The sequence below is a fragment of the Chlorocebus sabaeus genome, chromosome 4, assembly GCF_047675955.1.
Source record: "Chlorocebus sabaeus isolate Y175 chromosome 4, mChlSab1.0.hap1, whole genome shotgun sequence".
Classification (NCBI taxonomy): domain Eukaryota; kingdom Metazoa; phylum Chordata; class Mammalia; order Primates; family Cercopithecidae; genus Chlorocebus; species Chlorocebus sabaeus.
The window spans coordinates 77,762,335-77,779,087 of NC_132907.1; the positions used below are offsets into that span (position 1 = coordinate 77,762,335).

Here is a 16,753-nt window from a genome sequence, read left to right on the forward strand (position 1 = left end):
TAACGTAAACTATTAACATGGGGAAAACTGGGTGAGAGAGATTAGGAGCTCTCTTTGTAACTCTTCTGTAAATCCAACGTTGTTTCCTTCTTTCCCTCCCTCCTTCCCTCTCTCTGTCTCTTTCTTTCTTTTCTTTCTTCTTTTTTTATTTGGAGACAGCATTGCCCAGGCTGGAGTGTAGTGGTGCAATAACAGCTCACTGTAGCCTCAGCTTCCTGAGTGCAGGTGATCCTCCCCCATTAGCCTCCCGAACAGCTAGGATTGCAGGCTTGTGCCACCATGCTCAGCTAACTTTTTAAAATTTTTGTAGAGACAGGGTCCCACTATGTTGCCCAGGCTGGTCTTGAGCTTCTGGGCTCAAACGATCCTCCTACCTTAGCCTCTCAAAATGTTGGGATTACAGACGTGAGCCACTGCACCTGGCACCAATATTATTTCAAAAAAATTATTAAAATAAAATAAAGTTTGTGTATGGCCATAGGAGAGGGGGCTGGATGCTGGAGGAACCCCCTCCTGAGGAATTATCGTGGAGACAGGAGATTGGGGATTAACACCATCAGAGTCTTATTGGATCCAGTTTCTCTTCTCAGAGTCTTTCAGATTCAAGTTTTGGGTTTGTTTTACTCTATTTTTAAAGCTCATGAGTTTTTCTAGTCATTGAAGGTGTTTCGCTCTCACCCCAGAAGTGAAGCCACTTACTGGACACCTTCAGGTTGCTATATCATGTGGAACCCTGAGGTGGCCTGTAGGAGATAACCCCATGTTTCTGAGAGGACATATGATAAACTGTGCCTCTCAGACACATGGGTTATCTCCAGACGGCGACTGAGGCAATGAGGAAATGAAAGCCCATTAGATTACTGGAGGAATCTGCCCTTCCTAAGAAGCAGTTCTGAGATCTCAAAATCAAGGTCTTTTTTTTTTTTTCCCACGTATCAAGATCAGCGTGGTGCTCAGCTTTTCTTGTAGCAAATGCTTCTCCAGGAGCTGGTTCCTCTTGGAAAATGCCTGGACGCCACAGGTTGGTGGCCCAGAAACACATTTTCCAAGCCCCATTGCTTGGAGGAGAAGTCCTTTCAGTGTCTGAGGCAATCTCTCATCCCCCTTCAAGGCTGGGTCAGCAGGCGAAGCTCATGCAGCCAAGACCACAAGGCCGTCAGATGGTACATGGCAAGGAGTGCCCAGTGGAGGTGCTCTGGTCCCCTGTCCCATGCCCCACAGCGAATATGGAAATAATGATTTACTTCCAGAGCTGTCAAGCTGCAAAGTCTCCTTTCAATTTGGCTTCTCCAAAAACTACTGGGTAAATGGATAACCAAGAAGCATCTTATCAGTTGCTATTTAAGGACTGAAATCATTTAAACCTGACATCAGCAGAGTGCAATAAGGAAGATCGACATGTAACAGAACCCATAGTTAAACAGAAGGTTCCATGTATTTGCTTCTGTGTTGCATTGTGCTTTTAAACTCAGGAGATAAGGTTTGTTTTGAGCTGAGGGCCACCCTTGTTGATTCACTCCTGTCTCAACTATCCACAAAGACCTCTGTCTCTGTGGTGTGTGGACTTTGAAAATTTCCACTCACTTATGTTTGCTAAGAGCAGTGAGACTTGAGCCAGAGCTCTTCTGCTGCTCTGACGATTTGTTCTAAATTTCTCGGAACCAAAGATTCTTTGTCAAGGAACCTCACCCCTGAAATGCACATGCCATATCGCCTTAGAAGAGAGCTTTAAATAAGAAAGCATGCAGGAAGGTCCTTCAGGAACAGGGGAGTTCTGTGGAGGGCAGCTTGAACCAGAGGCAGTACTAACCCCCTAGGGAATTTGGTTTTTACAGGAGTTTAAACTGGGGCAGAGGGTTTTAGAGAAGTTCTGAGGGATTTGGGAGGTAGGATGGGAGGGCAGAAGAATGGGAAGGAGGAGAAAGAGAGAAAGAAAATGGCTTCGTATCAGAGGCATAGCAATGATGTTTTAAGGAGAAGAGGAATGAGGAAATAAGTAGGAATAAAACCAGTTCCAGGTGGCCCACAGGACTTCTGAGAGGGAGTCACAAACCAGAATTTATAAAGACCATGTTCAGTGCAATGAAAGGAGCCTCAGTAAACACAGGACTCAATGCAGAACAAGTCAGTGGCCCTGGGTGAAGTGTGAGGTCTGAGCCCTGCCCTGTTTCCTGTAGTTATTTCTCTGGCCTTCCTAAGCTGTCACCAAGCTGCCCCCTGTCCCTCTCCGTGTTTCCCGAGGCTACTCCTGTCCTCTGAATTCCCTGCCACCTCCTACTCCTCTTCTCCACCTGCCATCACCCCACCCTTCCTGGAGTGAAGCTGAAAATGGGGGGCAAATGGGTTCTCACAGACTTTACACTTTGCATCATGTTTCCAAATGGTCGTTAACCACTAAATATCACAACTTAAAAATTATTTTAAGTTAATTTAAATTACTTTTAATGGCAGAAACCACAATTACATTTGCACCATACTAATAGCAGCAGTCAATGAACTTTTCTTAAAAAAACTATTGGCCAGGCACAGTGGCTCACGCCTGTAATCCCAGCACTTTTGGAGTCCGAGGCAGGAGGATCACAAGGTCAGAAGATCGAGACCAGCCTGGCCAACATGGAGAAACCCCGTAGCCAAGTGTGGTGGCAGGTGCCTGTAATCCCAGCTACTCAGGAGGCTGAGGAAGGAGAATCACTTGAACCCGGGAGGCGGAGGTTGCAGTGAGCCGAGATGATGCCAATGCACTGCATCCTGGGTGACAAGAGCAAGCCTCCATCTCAAACAACAACAACAACAGACCAAAAAACCTATTGATTAGAAAGGACATTAAGCCTACCACCATAGAGATCAGCAGGACAAAATAGGACTGGGGCAGGACACCACCCTTGCAGGCTCCGACTCTTCGCCCGTGTTTCTGTCTTTCCTCACCCCCTCCCCATCATGACCTTTGCAAGTCCATGTCCTGCTCTCCTGGCCTTCTCTCCCACCGGCTGGCCTGTCCTCCAGCAGCCCTTGGATGGCTACCGTCTGCTCTGTCCAAGCCATGCTTTCCAGACAGCTCGGCCTCAGCATACCCTTTTGGGAGGCACAGTCCAACCCATAACAGGGTCAGGCAGTAGGGGTGGCACGGACTGGACAGGAAAGGGGTGAGAAGCTCTCGCTGGCCAAAGTGATGATCCCTGACAAAGACGTGGTTCCAGTGGTTGGTCCCAACTGAGACCATAACAAACAAATGAACAAAATGGAAGTTCTGACTATTCAGGATAAGGAAATAGTGATACGTTGCATGACCCTACAATTTGTGGCCTATCCAGAGACACAGAGAGGGGCCTGTTAATAGTTATACCCGGACAAGAGGTGCAGCTGGGCAGTGTCCGCGGTAGACTGAGAAAAACGGTGACTACAGTGATACTTCCAGAACAAGGATGGAGGCAGTCCACAGGAGAGCTCAGGGGCAGGAAGCTTCAGAGGCTCGGGGTGTTGGTTTGAGTGTCCTGGCTATTTTGGGCTGAAAGGAGCTTTGAGGAAAACACTCCATGTGCTAAGCTTAAAAAGACTTAAAAAGATAAAAGGGTAACTGGGTTAAGTCTGATCTCATTATTATGAGAAGAGACTGAGGAAAAGGTTCTGCTTTCTCCTGCCGCCTGTCCAGTTGAGGCAGGACACTGCTTGCAACTGTATCCTGAGCAACTCTGGGTTTCCAAGGACCTGAGTCAGGGACTGTCTTTGCAGAAATTGAGACCACATGTCAGTGACCTGCCCCCATTTAAACCTGGGGCACTCTTGTTGGTTTGGTTGTTGTATCTTTTACTTATTAAGATTTGCTATAACATAGTATTTTGGAGAAAAATGTTTGTATTGCTTTGAAAGCCACTGATCTAGGACAAGTCTCAGTGTGATTCCACCCACCAAGCAGCAAGAGAGAGGGGCACCATCTCTCCCTCAGCAGCGGGGTGCACATGGTCATTATTCATCAGATTGTCATTACTGATAGCATCATTTACACCACGTGTGTAGATGCTCATTTGATCCTTTGATTTTTGTTTGGGTGTTTTCTTTTTTGTCAGTTTGATCTAAGGAGAAAAATGTCCTCTTCCACTTTGTTCCAGAAATATCCTGTGTTTGATGCTAGTTCCATACTCTTATTTTACTTTGGCAAAGTGCATAATACATACTCGGACTTTTCACAGGCAACAAATTCTGTATTGGTGACATTAGAAGTCTTTGGTGGGCTATGGAAGAGTGAAGATGGGGAATTCTTAGACTCTTGAGTCACTGAGTGGAGGGTTTGCCTCAATTTTCTTTCTTGTATTCTTTCAGCCAACACATGTCTTTTACCAAACAGTCAGCTTCTCAAAGGCAGGGACTCAGTGCTTTGACTTGAGCAAAAATCCTGAAACTGTAGAGACTGACTGGAAAGCGGCTCCTGAAGGCCTGTGTCCCAAGTGAGTGGGCATTTCTTCCCTGTAGGGACAGGGAACCCTGGAAAGTCCCCTTACAACCCCCTTTTCATTTAAAAGTAATCTTTTTTCTTTTTTATATTTTAAAAACTATTTTTTCATATCATAAGAGTATTGTTGCTGGGAAAAAAAACAGGCAAAAGGAAAATACTCATTATTTCCATAAGCCACAGAAGAAAACTATGGTGTAGGTCCTTGAATGCTTTTTCTTTCTCCCTTTTTCTCCTCTCCTCCCTTCCCTTCACCCATCGCCTCCTCCTCCTCCTTGCCTTGTCCTTCTAGTTTGCCTTTCCTTCTTTGTACGTAGCTTTCCAGATATTTTCTTTAATATATAAATGTATATCTAAATATATAAATCAATATATGAATACATAATCAAGATATTTACATATATAATATATGAATACATAATCAAGATATTTACATATATAATATATAAATATATATTTACATGTATTACATGTGTAATAACTATATTTACATATTGATTATATATTATATATTATATAAATACATATATTTATACATATATAAACATATCAATATGTACAAAATATATAATCAATATGTACAAATCAATTACATGTAAATATATTGATTATATATAAATATACATAGTATATAGATCAATATATAAATACATAAATGTATATTTCACATGAATGAAATATTATATATTTTGATTTCTGTTCTTTCTCTCTCTCTCTCTTTGTTAACTATATTAGGTAAAGACTTTCCTAACAATGTCATCCTTTTTAATGGCAGCATAGGATTTCATTGAATCATACAATTTAACCTCTTACTGATAGACCTCTAGGTCGTTTTCACTTATTGGCTGTTACAAAGAATGCTTATATTTATTTTATCTCTAAATTTTAAATTTTGTGTGTATGATTTGTGAAGTCCATAATATGTTTACAAGTAATACATGTACATTATAAACGTGTATGCATGTAATTTGTAATTGCTCAATGTATTTGGGGGCTGTGTGCTGCTAGGGGTGCTTGATCAAAAACATGTGGCTGCCTCTAACCTAGGCAACAGATGATGAATGGAACTAAGACAGTAACCGCAGCATGGAGTCTGAGGTGGATTGAAGTGTAGCTCTATAAGGTAGGGTTGATGGGACTTGGTGATTGTCTGGTGAGGGAGAGGGAAGAATTGAGTATAGCTTCCATGTTTCTTCCTCAGTTGACCATTTCTTCACTTGATTATGTAATTAATTTCAACTAATAAGATAACCTAAAAATAATATTAATGTGCTGTATCCTAGGAGTCAGCTCCATCATGCTTTGTACTATTGCTGAGATACAGTATTAAACAAGAACATCCCTGCCTTAAATTCCAGTGAGGTGGGGGATTCAGATAACAAACACGTGAACAATAAAACAAGTTTCTAGCGTCTGATTCAAGGGTGTTCAGGTCAGGCCTACACATCCTGGCCGATTTGGAATGGATTTGTGTTTCTGTTTTCTGGATGTAAACTGCGTTCTGCCTCTTCTCCAAGATTCCTATTAGCTATATCTTCCTCCTCATTCCAAGACTCCTGTTAGATATATCTTCCTCATCCTTCCAAGATGCCTATTAGATATATCTTCCTCCTCCTTCCAACATGCCTATTAGATGTATCTTCCTCCTCAGTCCTCAGTGCTCCCCAGGGATTACTTTTCCTCATTCAGTATTTTCCCCCCTGCAGGCATGTGTTGCTTCAAGCTTCACATATATGATTAAGAAATCTTACGATTTTTTTTTTGTTTACTTTTTTTTTGAGATGGGGATTTCACAGTGTTGATCAGGTTGGTCTTGAACTTCTGGTCTGAGGCGATTCTCCCAACTCTGCCTCCCAAGGTTCTGAGATTACAGGCATGAGACACTGCACCTGGCCTCTTAGGATCTTTTTGGAATTAATTCAGGCTTATTAGATTTTTGTTGTTGTTGTTGTATGTCTTGTGCAAAAACATTTAGAAGTCCATGTTTAACTTTATTCTCTACTGTGTAGTTTAAGAAATGTCAAAACCAGGAATACTGCCTGATTGGGCACACTCAGAGGCATGAGTGGGAGAAGGTGAATTCACAGACCTGGCCAGTCTCCTCCTGGCTTCAAGGTGATAATTTACCCCGCGATTCTCAGACTTCACTTGTATCAGAAATGTTTGGGGGAAGTGTGCTAAGACGCGGGTCCTCAGGCCCTTCCCCCAGCGATTCTGATTCTTGGAATTTCGGCCGGAACTCAGGATCTGCATTTTGAAGCAAGTTCTCCGGGAGATTTGGTTGTGCTGTTCTACAGACAACATTTTTAGAAAGACCAATTTAGAGGAGGTGTTTCTGATCTCTGTGTCTTGCTGTCATTTAAGAAGATTTTTCAGTCACTTGGGCTGACTGATCAATACAGCTGATCACTCCAGCTGATCACTCAGGACACAATATAAAATTCTTATGCAGAGAGAAGGCGACTTAAGCTATCTCTACCTGGAAGGGGTCTTTTATAGTTTCAATCATATATGGATGAAAAAGATGCTGTATTCTTTTTATATGAACTACTTTGTGTATTTTATAAGTAGTATAAATGTACGACTATCCCATTTACCAGACATTTGGGGTGCATGGTATAGACAACTGAAGGTTATTCCTTTAAGTTGCACTTTTTTTTTTTGCTTTATTTCAGCCATTTACATGGAACTGTTTAGTATGTTTCTCTTCTTTTGCAAACACAATCTACTGAAGATAGTTAAATCTTTTCAGGGTCATCATATGTTTTTCATTCTTTCAGGTCTGAATTAGGTTTGTTAAAGCCCTAGCATCGAATAGCCTCAAATGTGTTCGCTGTTTGCATCTGCCATGGTTGTTAGAGTTTTTCTTTTCCCTTACTGTTATCTGTTATTTCTCTCTCGCATTACTGTGCCTGCCTCTAGGAGCTTTCTAATTTGCCCTGGGGCTGGGAAATCATGTGACTGCGGACTGTATGTAGAGTAACAGTGAAGAGGATTTGAATGAGTTTTTGAGAAGCTGTTCTAGCAATAAAATGGATGTCCTTTGCTGCGTTGACGTGGTGACATGATTTTAGTGGCTCAACTACCTTCTTACTTGCCTCCTGATGCTTAACTGCAGTTGTCGTGGTTGTGACCTCATGACAAGTGAGATATTGCTAGAAATCATTTCTCTTGATTTGCAAACCATTGTCTCCCCCAGTTGTGTTAGTGTTGTATACAGTTCTATAATGTGAAACGTATGAGGATTAAAACTAAAAAAAATTCTGTGACCAAAAATAGACAAATTGAGATATTGCCAAGTTATATGAAGAAAGCACATTGGAATAAGGAGATTATGAGAAAGACATGAAGTATTTATTACATTTCTTTAAGAGAAGAAATAGACAAGGATAAAGGAGGAGCAAGTTTCATAAAGGTGATGGGTTCTTTGCACTTATTTCTTGGAGATACCTGTGGGGCTTTCAGGTTCCAGGAACACTTCTACGCTGCTGATAGGAATGTAAACTAGCAAAACCACTATGGAAAACAGTGTGGAGATTCCTTAAAGAACTAAAAGTAGATCGACCATATGAGCCAGCAATCCCACCACTGGGTGTCTACCTAGAGGAAAAGAAGCCATTATATGAAAAAGACACTTGCATATGCATGTTTATAGCAGCACAATTCACAATTGCAAAAATACGGAACCAACCCAAATACCCATCAGTCAACGAGTGGATAAAGAAATATATATATGTATGTCATGGAATACTACTCAGCCATAAAAAGGAGTGAAATAATGGCATTTGCAGCAACCTGGGTGGAGTTGGAGACCATTATTCTATGTGAAGTAACTCAGGAATGGAAAACCAAACATCATATGTTCTCACTTATGAGTGGGAACTAAGCTATGAGGACACAGAGGCATAGGAATGATACAGTGGACTTTGGGGACTCAGGGAGAGTGGTGGGAGGAGGGTGAGGGATAAAAGACTACACACTGGGTACAGTATAAACTGCTTGGGTGATGGGTATCCCAAAATCTCAGAAATCACCACTAAGAACTTATCCATGAAAAACGATTGAAATAAAAAAAACTAAGCTAAAACATTTCAAAATAAGAGAAACATTAAATATCTAATGAATGAAAAAATAACACTGAATATACTGAAGATAAAAGTGAAACAAGGCAAAAACACAGATTCTAAAATGAAAGTATCTGTACCAACTTCACGCAGGTGGCATGAGGTGGTGCTGAGAACCAGCAGGCCTTATTTGGGCCAAGTTTCTGGTTACAGATCCCACAAGTAGAAAGCAGGACCTTTGGGCTTTCCCATATTTGCAGAAGATTCAACACTTGATTCCTTCTAGGTTAAAAATAAGAATGTGGGAGGGAGATGGCTCTTGGAGAGCATGAGCTCTAGGTTACTCATCTCCTCCCCATAAATCAAGCAAAAGCACCCACAATCTACTCTCCCCAAACCCAGCTTTTAAATTAAGTTTTAACTCAGAATGAGAGCGACAAATTCCTTAATAGCAGTATATAAATAATTTTTGTGTTTTGACCAAAGTTAATTCAGCCATATCTTAAAAAGATTGATTTTAATCATATTTAAAATTATGCGTTAAAGTTAACTTAAATTATATGTTTAGTCTGTCATAGATATTAAACACAATATGAATTATTAAAAAAAGTGCAGTCAGAATAGAGTTGCCAGTCAGCGTAAAATAAATTGTCTCATCAAAGATCATGACAAGGAAGAAGTGGACAGAGGTGGCAGAGCACAGAGTCAGGGGTTTGAGAACAGGGGTTTCAGTCAACTGAGAGGCTCCCATGGGAGAAGGAGCATCGAACAAAGAGAACAGGACTCATTCTTACAAATGTTTTTCTGAAAATGGTCCTTGAAATGCCCACTGTGGAGATATTCTTTCTTCTGTCTGAGAGACTAGTTCATTATTGTCTTAAGAGTGAGCCTTTGGGGCTTCCTGTAGTGAAGAAACAGTCCAAACCAAAAAGAGCTGGTCCATCAGACGGCTGGTGTAAAAATGGACAATGTCTTTTCCAATGGCCTGGCCATTTACAATAAAGGCAGATACTGGGGCATGGAGTTCTTTAGTTTGGGACTCCTTGGTTTTGGTTTAAAATGTGTGCAAGGAGGTCCCCTTGGTCCTTGTAGCTGTTGTGGCTCTAAAGACATGTGTCTGTTTGCCTTTTGTAAGGAGTTTCCCCACTGCTGTGGCTGCTGTAACTCTATGTTCCCTTTGCTAAGGGTCATAACATTTCTTTAGAAAAGCACAGGTTCTGGATCCAAAGTTCTTTTACATGACATTGGCTGGAGTTCTAGACAGTTGAGTTCTAAACTCCTCAGATCCAGATAAGCCCATGATTCCCTGTCTTCTAGTAATCTTACCTACCTACTGAACCCAGTCCAGTTTCTAATTTGACCCAGTCAGACACCTGAGGCCTCCCTACAGACCCAGCCCTGTTTCTGTCATGACTTCTGAACCCAATCTGCATCAAACAAAGTGCTCAAAGGTACTCAGAGAGCCCAAAACACAAATTCACAGAGCTCAGAATCCAAGAGAGAACTCAACCGTGACCCCAGTTGCTGCGAGAGATCATTGGGCACAGTGGGCCCTGGCAGTTACCTTCGCTTGGTCTCTCGGTGTTTCTGGGACTCACTAGAGGTCTACTTTGAATCCCATTTCTGACACCTGGAGTGGCCTGGTGTTTCTAGTAACATCTCCTCAACCAGAACAATCACAAAAGGCCTCATTTGGCTCCAACAAGGCTGAGAAAGGTAGTTTTTATTCTGTGAAGGCCATGCGTGCAGCTAAAAACTGAGGTTTCTATTACCTACTAAAGTTGGGAAGGGATATGAAGAGACAACCTGTCTTCACACTGGCATCTGCATTTGGCCATTCACTGCTAATATTTTCCTATAACATCCAAGAGAGGGAGGGTCTCTCCTAGTGTCTCAGTAGAAAGTTCCAGAGCTTTAATCAAAGCAGCTGTAGAGGAGATAGAAACAAAGCAAAACTCAGACTGATGGTTATGTGATGGGGAAAAAGGTGTCAAGAAAGGTAAATGTTTGGCTTTGAAGTGGCCATGATTTTCTAGGGCATACTATATGATGAAATTGCAAAGGAGAATAAAAATGCTCATTTAAAGTATATTGCTAATATTAAATGGACATACGTTTGGAAAGAGAGTGTATACAGGAAAATTAAAAATGTGGAGGTATCTGGTCCCTTGGGCTTCTGCAGCATGTGTGGGCTCTGCTGGAGTGGAAGGACACCCAGCCAAGGCATAGTGACCTGGAGGCGACTCCTGGCTCTATCACCCGCAAGTCACCTGATTTTGCTGTGCCACAGTTTCAGCATCTAAGAACCTTGGTGATCACTTCAGTGGCACTCAGGGTCTCTCCCACATCTGAATTCTGTGAGTCCTTAAGTTCTGAATGTCTAGTAGGTTTCAGGTCAGTGAGGAAACCCTAAGCACCTTAGTTCCCAGCAGGGTGAAAGGTGCCATCTGGGTGAAGAAGCCATTTTAGGCCTTCAGTGGGGGGACACTTGTCGATTATGTAGCTACACTCGGGATCTGTTGTCTGTACTGTCCTTGTTTTCCCTCCGATAGGGTTTGGATCTGTGTCCCTGCTAAATCTCATACAGAATTGTGATCCCCAGTGTTGGAAGTGGGGCCTGCTGGGGGGTGATGGGGGCTCATGGGGGTGGAGTTCTCATGAATGGTTTAGCACCATCCCCCCTTCATACTCTTTCTTGCTCCAACTCTGGCCATGTGATGTGCCTGCTCTCCCTTCCCCTTCCACCATGATTGTAAATTTCCTGAGGCCGCCCCAGAAGCTGAGCAGATGCCAGCCAAGCTTCCTGTACAGCCTGCAGATCCATTTAAACCAATGAAACCTCTTTTCTTTATAAATTACCCAGTCTCAGGTATTTCTTTATAGTAATACGAGGCTGGACTAATACACCCTCCTTGTTCCTGTGAATTTTGGGAATTACCACAAATATACCTGAAGGGGACTCCCTGGTTAGAACAAGCAATTTTAACACGCATGAAGGGACGCTAAAACAAAGTACTGGTGCTCCTTGACCTACCATGGGCTTACAGCCTGAGAAACCCATCCTAAGTTGAAAATATTGTAGGTTGAAAATACATTTAGTCCATCTAGCCTACTGAACATCAAAGCGTAATCTAGCCTACCTTGTACTCAGAACACTTACATCAGCCTATGGTTGGGTAGAATCAACTGGCAACACAGTTCACTGCAGAGTACCGGCTATTCACCCTCGTGACTGCGAGGCTGACTGGGAGCTGCGGCTCACGGCTGCTGCCCAGCTTCACAAGAGAGTACCCTACCGCATGTCGCTAGCCCAGAGAAAGATCAAAATTTAAAATTTGATTCCCAGTTTCTGCTGAAAGAGTATTGCTTTTGCACCACTGTGAAGTCAAACAGTTGTTAAGTTGAGCCATCTTAAGTTGGGGACTGTCTGTAATGGTAACTATTTCCTGTTGGTAACAGTGAATCCATCTGTGATAGCACTGAATCAGTTCATCATCCCTTACAATTGAGAGGCAGATCTCAGGGATATATTCAGTTCTGTGGTAACCAGCAATTAAGATCAACAACAGTCATGTTCAGGTATTCAAGATATAGTAAGCTAGAAGCTTAGGAGAAAGAAAAGGTAAATTTCATGGGAAAGAATAATCAGAGCAGAAAGTTAGATAAGAGAATTAGCCTTTTGTATTGATTAGGGTTTTTGTTGTTGTTGTTGTTGTTTTCTCGAGACAGGGTCTCACTCTGTTGCCTAGACTGGAGTGCAGTGGCGCGATCTAGGCTCACAGCAACCTCCGCCTCCCAGGCTCAAGTGATTCTCCTTCCTCAGCCTCCTGAGTAGCTGGGATTACAGGCACGCACCACCACGCCTGGCTAATTTTTGTATTTTTAGTAGAGACAGGGTTTCACTATATTGGCCAGGCTGGTCTTGAACTCCTAACCTCAGGTGATCTGCTTGCCTCGGCCTCCCAAAGTGCTGGGAATTACAGGTGTGAGCCACTGCGCCCAGCTGGTAAGGTTTTATACAAGTGCCACAATATTGTCATTGATAATATTTTCAGCATTTCAACTTTTCAGTTATTTAAATTTACCTTTTCTTTCTCCTAAGATTAGCTATAACATAACAACAGAATACACAGATTTTTATTTTTTTATTTTTAAAATTTATTTTATTGTTAGTTTTTTAAAGAAACAAGGTCTTCCTCTGTCACCCAGACTGGAGTGCAGTGGCACGATCTTGGCTCACTGCAGCCTCCACCTCTGGGGCTCAAGCAATTCTCTCACTCCAGCCTCCTGAGTATCTGAGACCACAAGAGCATCCCATTAGGCCCAGCTAATTTTATTTTTGTAGAGATGGGGTCTCACTGTGTTGCCCAGGCTGGTCTTGAACTCCTGGGCTCAAGTGATCCTCCTCTCTCAGCTTTCCCACAGTGCTGGGATTACAGGCGTGAGCCACGCACCTGGCAACACATTTTGAAAAGAATGTTGTTTCTTAATAATTAGATCTTGCTTTCTGCCATCGCTAATATTCCTACTCAAGAAAAAAAAATGGCTTCAACTTTTTGTCCAAAGCTTTCAGGATATATTCCTATAGAAATTTCAGTAATATTTCTTCTGGCCTTTTTGAGAGCAAGATTTGAAGGGATTTTTGTTGTACTCTTTTAAAAAAGCAAATGAGGGATAGCTCCTCTTCAGTGACAGGCCAAGCTATGAAAACATCTAGACCCACAGTCCTTCCTGTGCCAGTGTCAGGCCACCCCTGAGGACAGGGAAGTCCTGGGGAGAAAGCATTTTGCCCGGATGAACACATGAACTCAACATTCGTGTGCATGCTTCCGGTGAGTTGAGAAATCCAGATGACCCGAAGAAAGATTTTCTTGGAAAACAATATCCCTCAAAACCCTATTGCATAATGGCTTTTGTTTGAAACTTTTTTGAGTAAGGGATCTTCTTGCTGAGTGGCTAGGCGTTCTCCAGACAAACCCCCCAACTCTCACAGGTACAGCCCGTTTTGCTGTCTGCTCTCCACCTCCCTCCTGTGACTCGGAGGAGGAGATTTGATAGCCCAGGGTGAGGTTTCAACCTCCTGTGGCCACTCCACCCTTAGGTGGGTGCCTAGTCATGTCAGGAAAAAAAAAAAAAAAAAGCTGGGGGAAGAGAAAGGGCAGGCGGGCCTAAGTGAAGTCATCCAATGAAGGTTACTGGCTGAGCAGGGACACCTTCTCACACGACTGGAGAGAGAATGCGGGGCAGCTGGGCAGGGCTCAATTCCAGCTGCCTGTCACGGTACTGGGAGTAAGAGGTGACCTATTTATTTTTAGAAGGGGGCAGTGATAATAACCCAGCTCCTAGCTTCATTCAAGGCAGGCAGGCGCTTTGGAAGTTTGTAAACAGCGACTTTCTGAGTAAGGGAGGAGCACTTTTTTTCCAAAAAGGAAAGAACGTCTCTACTGGGTTTTTTTCCTCCTGATATTCAACATTAGAGTAGAAAAGAAACTATTGTTTGGCCCCATTAGCTGCGGTTAGCAGGTGCTGCAGCCTTCGCCACTGTTATTTTTAAAGGGCAGAAATGCCTGAAGGTGAAGACTTTGGACCAGGCAAAAGGTAATTGTGATATCTACGTACTAACTTATTCTTCAGTCTGTTTCGTTGGCTAGTTATCTTTTTAAAAATATTATGACTAATTTAAAAAGGAGTTTAAAACGTAAAAATATTAAGAATGCAACCCTTTAATTTCAGAAAACATAATTTTCTTTGGCACGAACTCAAGAGAGACAAATAACTTAATGTACTCTTAAAAACATACCAATAAGTGCTTTTCTTGAATCAGAAAGTGATGGCCAGAAATTTTTTAAAAAAGTGTTTCCCAGCACATCATGTAGAATCTACTTGAATGTTTTCATGTTGGATTTTTAACATTAGATGATAGTTGTTGGAAATCTAAGCTGTTGAACATTTTTAAAAACCTTTCGCATTTTAAAGATTTGTTAAGCATTTCTAAAGGTTAAACATTGGACCAACATACCATTCTGATATTGTAAAACTTTAAAACCACAGTTCTTATTGTTGAAAATGTGATCACTTGGGCTCCCTTTACAGGGAGTACATTAATTGTATCACTATTTATATTAATATCTAACTCTAAGAAAGGGGAGATCAAGAGGAGGGAAAGGAAGCAGGCAATTAATTCCTGCTCATATGAGCGTAACTGTGCCTAGAGTGAAAAAGTCTGCATTTTAGCCCCATTGCTGTGAACAACTTTTGTATGAGTCAGTTAGATGCCTTCGTTGGAATTCTAATTGGGGCCATTGAAATTCGGATATGAAATAGACAGAAAATTATTAAACAAGAAAAGGAGTGGGACAATTTTCTTGCCCAAGAAAGTGGAAACTGGTAACTCTCTAGGAACAAGGGCACCAAAATATATTTTTGTCATTGTATTAAAGACAAGCATCCCCTTTCAGCCATGGGTATATGGGGCATGTTTGTGTGTGTGGTAATTATACTCGGTTGTAAGAGAGTCTGTAAAAGCTACTTTTCTCTAGTTTTCTAGTTTCTCTTTTCTTACAAATTCCTTCCTAGTACATTAACATTCTGTGGACATTTAATTGAACAATGAAACAGCTTTCGACATAAAATGACACAGTAAATCAAGTACTTGAAGATGACATTTATAGAAATGCTTAGAGTGGGATATGGGTTAGCCAGCTGGTTAAGGAAACATTTCCAGAGAAGTGTAAATGTCAGGTTCAGTTTCCAGACGATGGGTTAGTTTCCTTGCATGTATCCCCTTCAAGACATTTTCACATTTCTGGCAGCAGGACTTTTATTTTCCTCTTGGCACCTAGGCACTCCCACCAGCTCTCTGCATAGAATTTTGCACAGAATAGGCATTTTGAACACATACTTGTAGAATGAAATGTATTGATAAGCTATTTGATATGTGCAGTACATATTTCTGGGGCCTACTCATTTTAGAGGTTGAAAGAAGGGAGAGATTTGGCAGAAATGTGATTAGGGTTGCTTTAATGAAATGCGATATTTTCACAATTAAGTAGTAATTATTGATAAATATTTTGAACCAACTGTTTGTGATATATACTAAACAAACATAAGAAATTTTTCTAAGAATGCTGGTTAACAGTGGTAAATAGATAAGAGTATATAGATATTATACAGCTATACACACATGACTATATATTGTACACACATATAATGATTATTATTACCAAGGATTAGTAATGTATTGGATTGAAAATGGGAGACGACTCCTCCATTGAGGTAGCATATTCCTGTGCCACCTCCCCCGCTACTTGTAGTTTTAATTTTGATAACTTTAAGCTTTTACCCATTGGTGGTTTTCTATACAATATACTTTGTCTTCATACATTTGTTTTTTCCTCTATCTGTGCAGAAAGAAGGGGCAACCCATACAGGGGGAACGTTTAGAGCTAGGCTAGGAATAAAAGATTACAACTGGCCAGGTGCTGTGGCTCATACCTGTAATCCCAGCACTTTGGAAGGCCAAGGCAGGAGGATCCCTTGGGTCCAAGAGTTTGAGACCAGCCTGGGCAACATAGGGAGACTCTGTCTGTAGAAAAAAATACAAAAAATTAGCCAAGTGTGTGCACCAGGGGGGTTGAGGTGGATCACCTGAGTCCAGAAGGTGGAGATTGCAGTGAGCCATGATCAGACCACTGTACTCCAACCTGGGTGACAGAGTAAGACCCTGTCTCAAAATAATAATAATAATAATAATAATAATAATAATAAATAAATAAAAAGATTGCAGTGGAAAAGGAATTTGACTTTTGCTACCTTTGAGATGAAATGCCATTGGACAAGTCTTTTGGTGCCTTGTCTGAAAGAGAAATAACTGTTGGAAGTTGTTTATCTATGGACAAAGTGCATTCTTAGAGCTTGATTGCAGCAGGTTCTAGTTGAGTCTCACACTGAGGCTTTTTCATGGGGCTTTAGTCCCATTTTGGCACTTGATGTCCTACATTGCTCTGGAACCATCAGTGAGCTAAATCTCAGTTTGGTTTTTAAAAAATCAGTGGAAGCCAAATGCTCAGCAGCTTCTTAAGTGTATCCGGTGTAGGGCAAACTGCTGTGTGTGACCTGGTCTCATGGCCCCAGGGCACCATTCGATATTCACCAAATGGACTTGGTGAACCAACGGCCTGAGAGGGGGCAGGTCCAGGAGAGACCCCCCTCCTTGTGGTTTATCTTTTGTCAGCAATATGTG

The 16,753-nt window shown here is 41.8% G+C and overlaps 1 protein-coding gene and 1 long non-coding RNA gene across 3 annotated transcripts in view; one reads left to right on the forward strand and one right to left on the reverse strand.

The window, feature by feature from the left end:
- The window catches only part of RETREG1 (reticulophagy regulator 1), a 144,761-nt gene that overhangs the window by 92,259 nt on the left and 35,749 nt on the right, over positions 1-16,753 (forward strand). Inside the window, exon 1 of one of the 2 annotated variants that reach the window (XM_007961250.3) lies at positions 13,682-14,109. The exons of the other annotated variant lie outside the window; for it this stretch is intronic. Coding sequence (XP_007959441.1) covers positions 14,075-14,109 — 35 coding nt within the window. The 5' untranslated portion in view covers positions 13,682-14,074. Of the gene's footprint in view, positions 1-13,681; positions 14,110-16,753 lie in introns of those variants that run through there. 2 annotated transcript variants of the gene reach the window in all.
- LOC119620821 (uncharacterized) overlaps positions 14,963-16,753 on the reverse strand; it is a 44,282-nt gene continuing 42,491 nt past the window's right edge. Inside the window, exons 3-4 of the long non-coding RNA XR_012092808.1 lie at positions 16,006-16,096; positions 14,963-15,370 (exon numbers count right to left, since the gene is read on the reverse strand). This is a non-coding gene — a long non-coding RNA (uncharacterized lncRNA). The remainder of the gene's footprint in view (positions 15,371-16,005; positions 16,097-16,753) is intronic.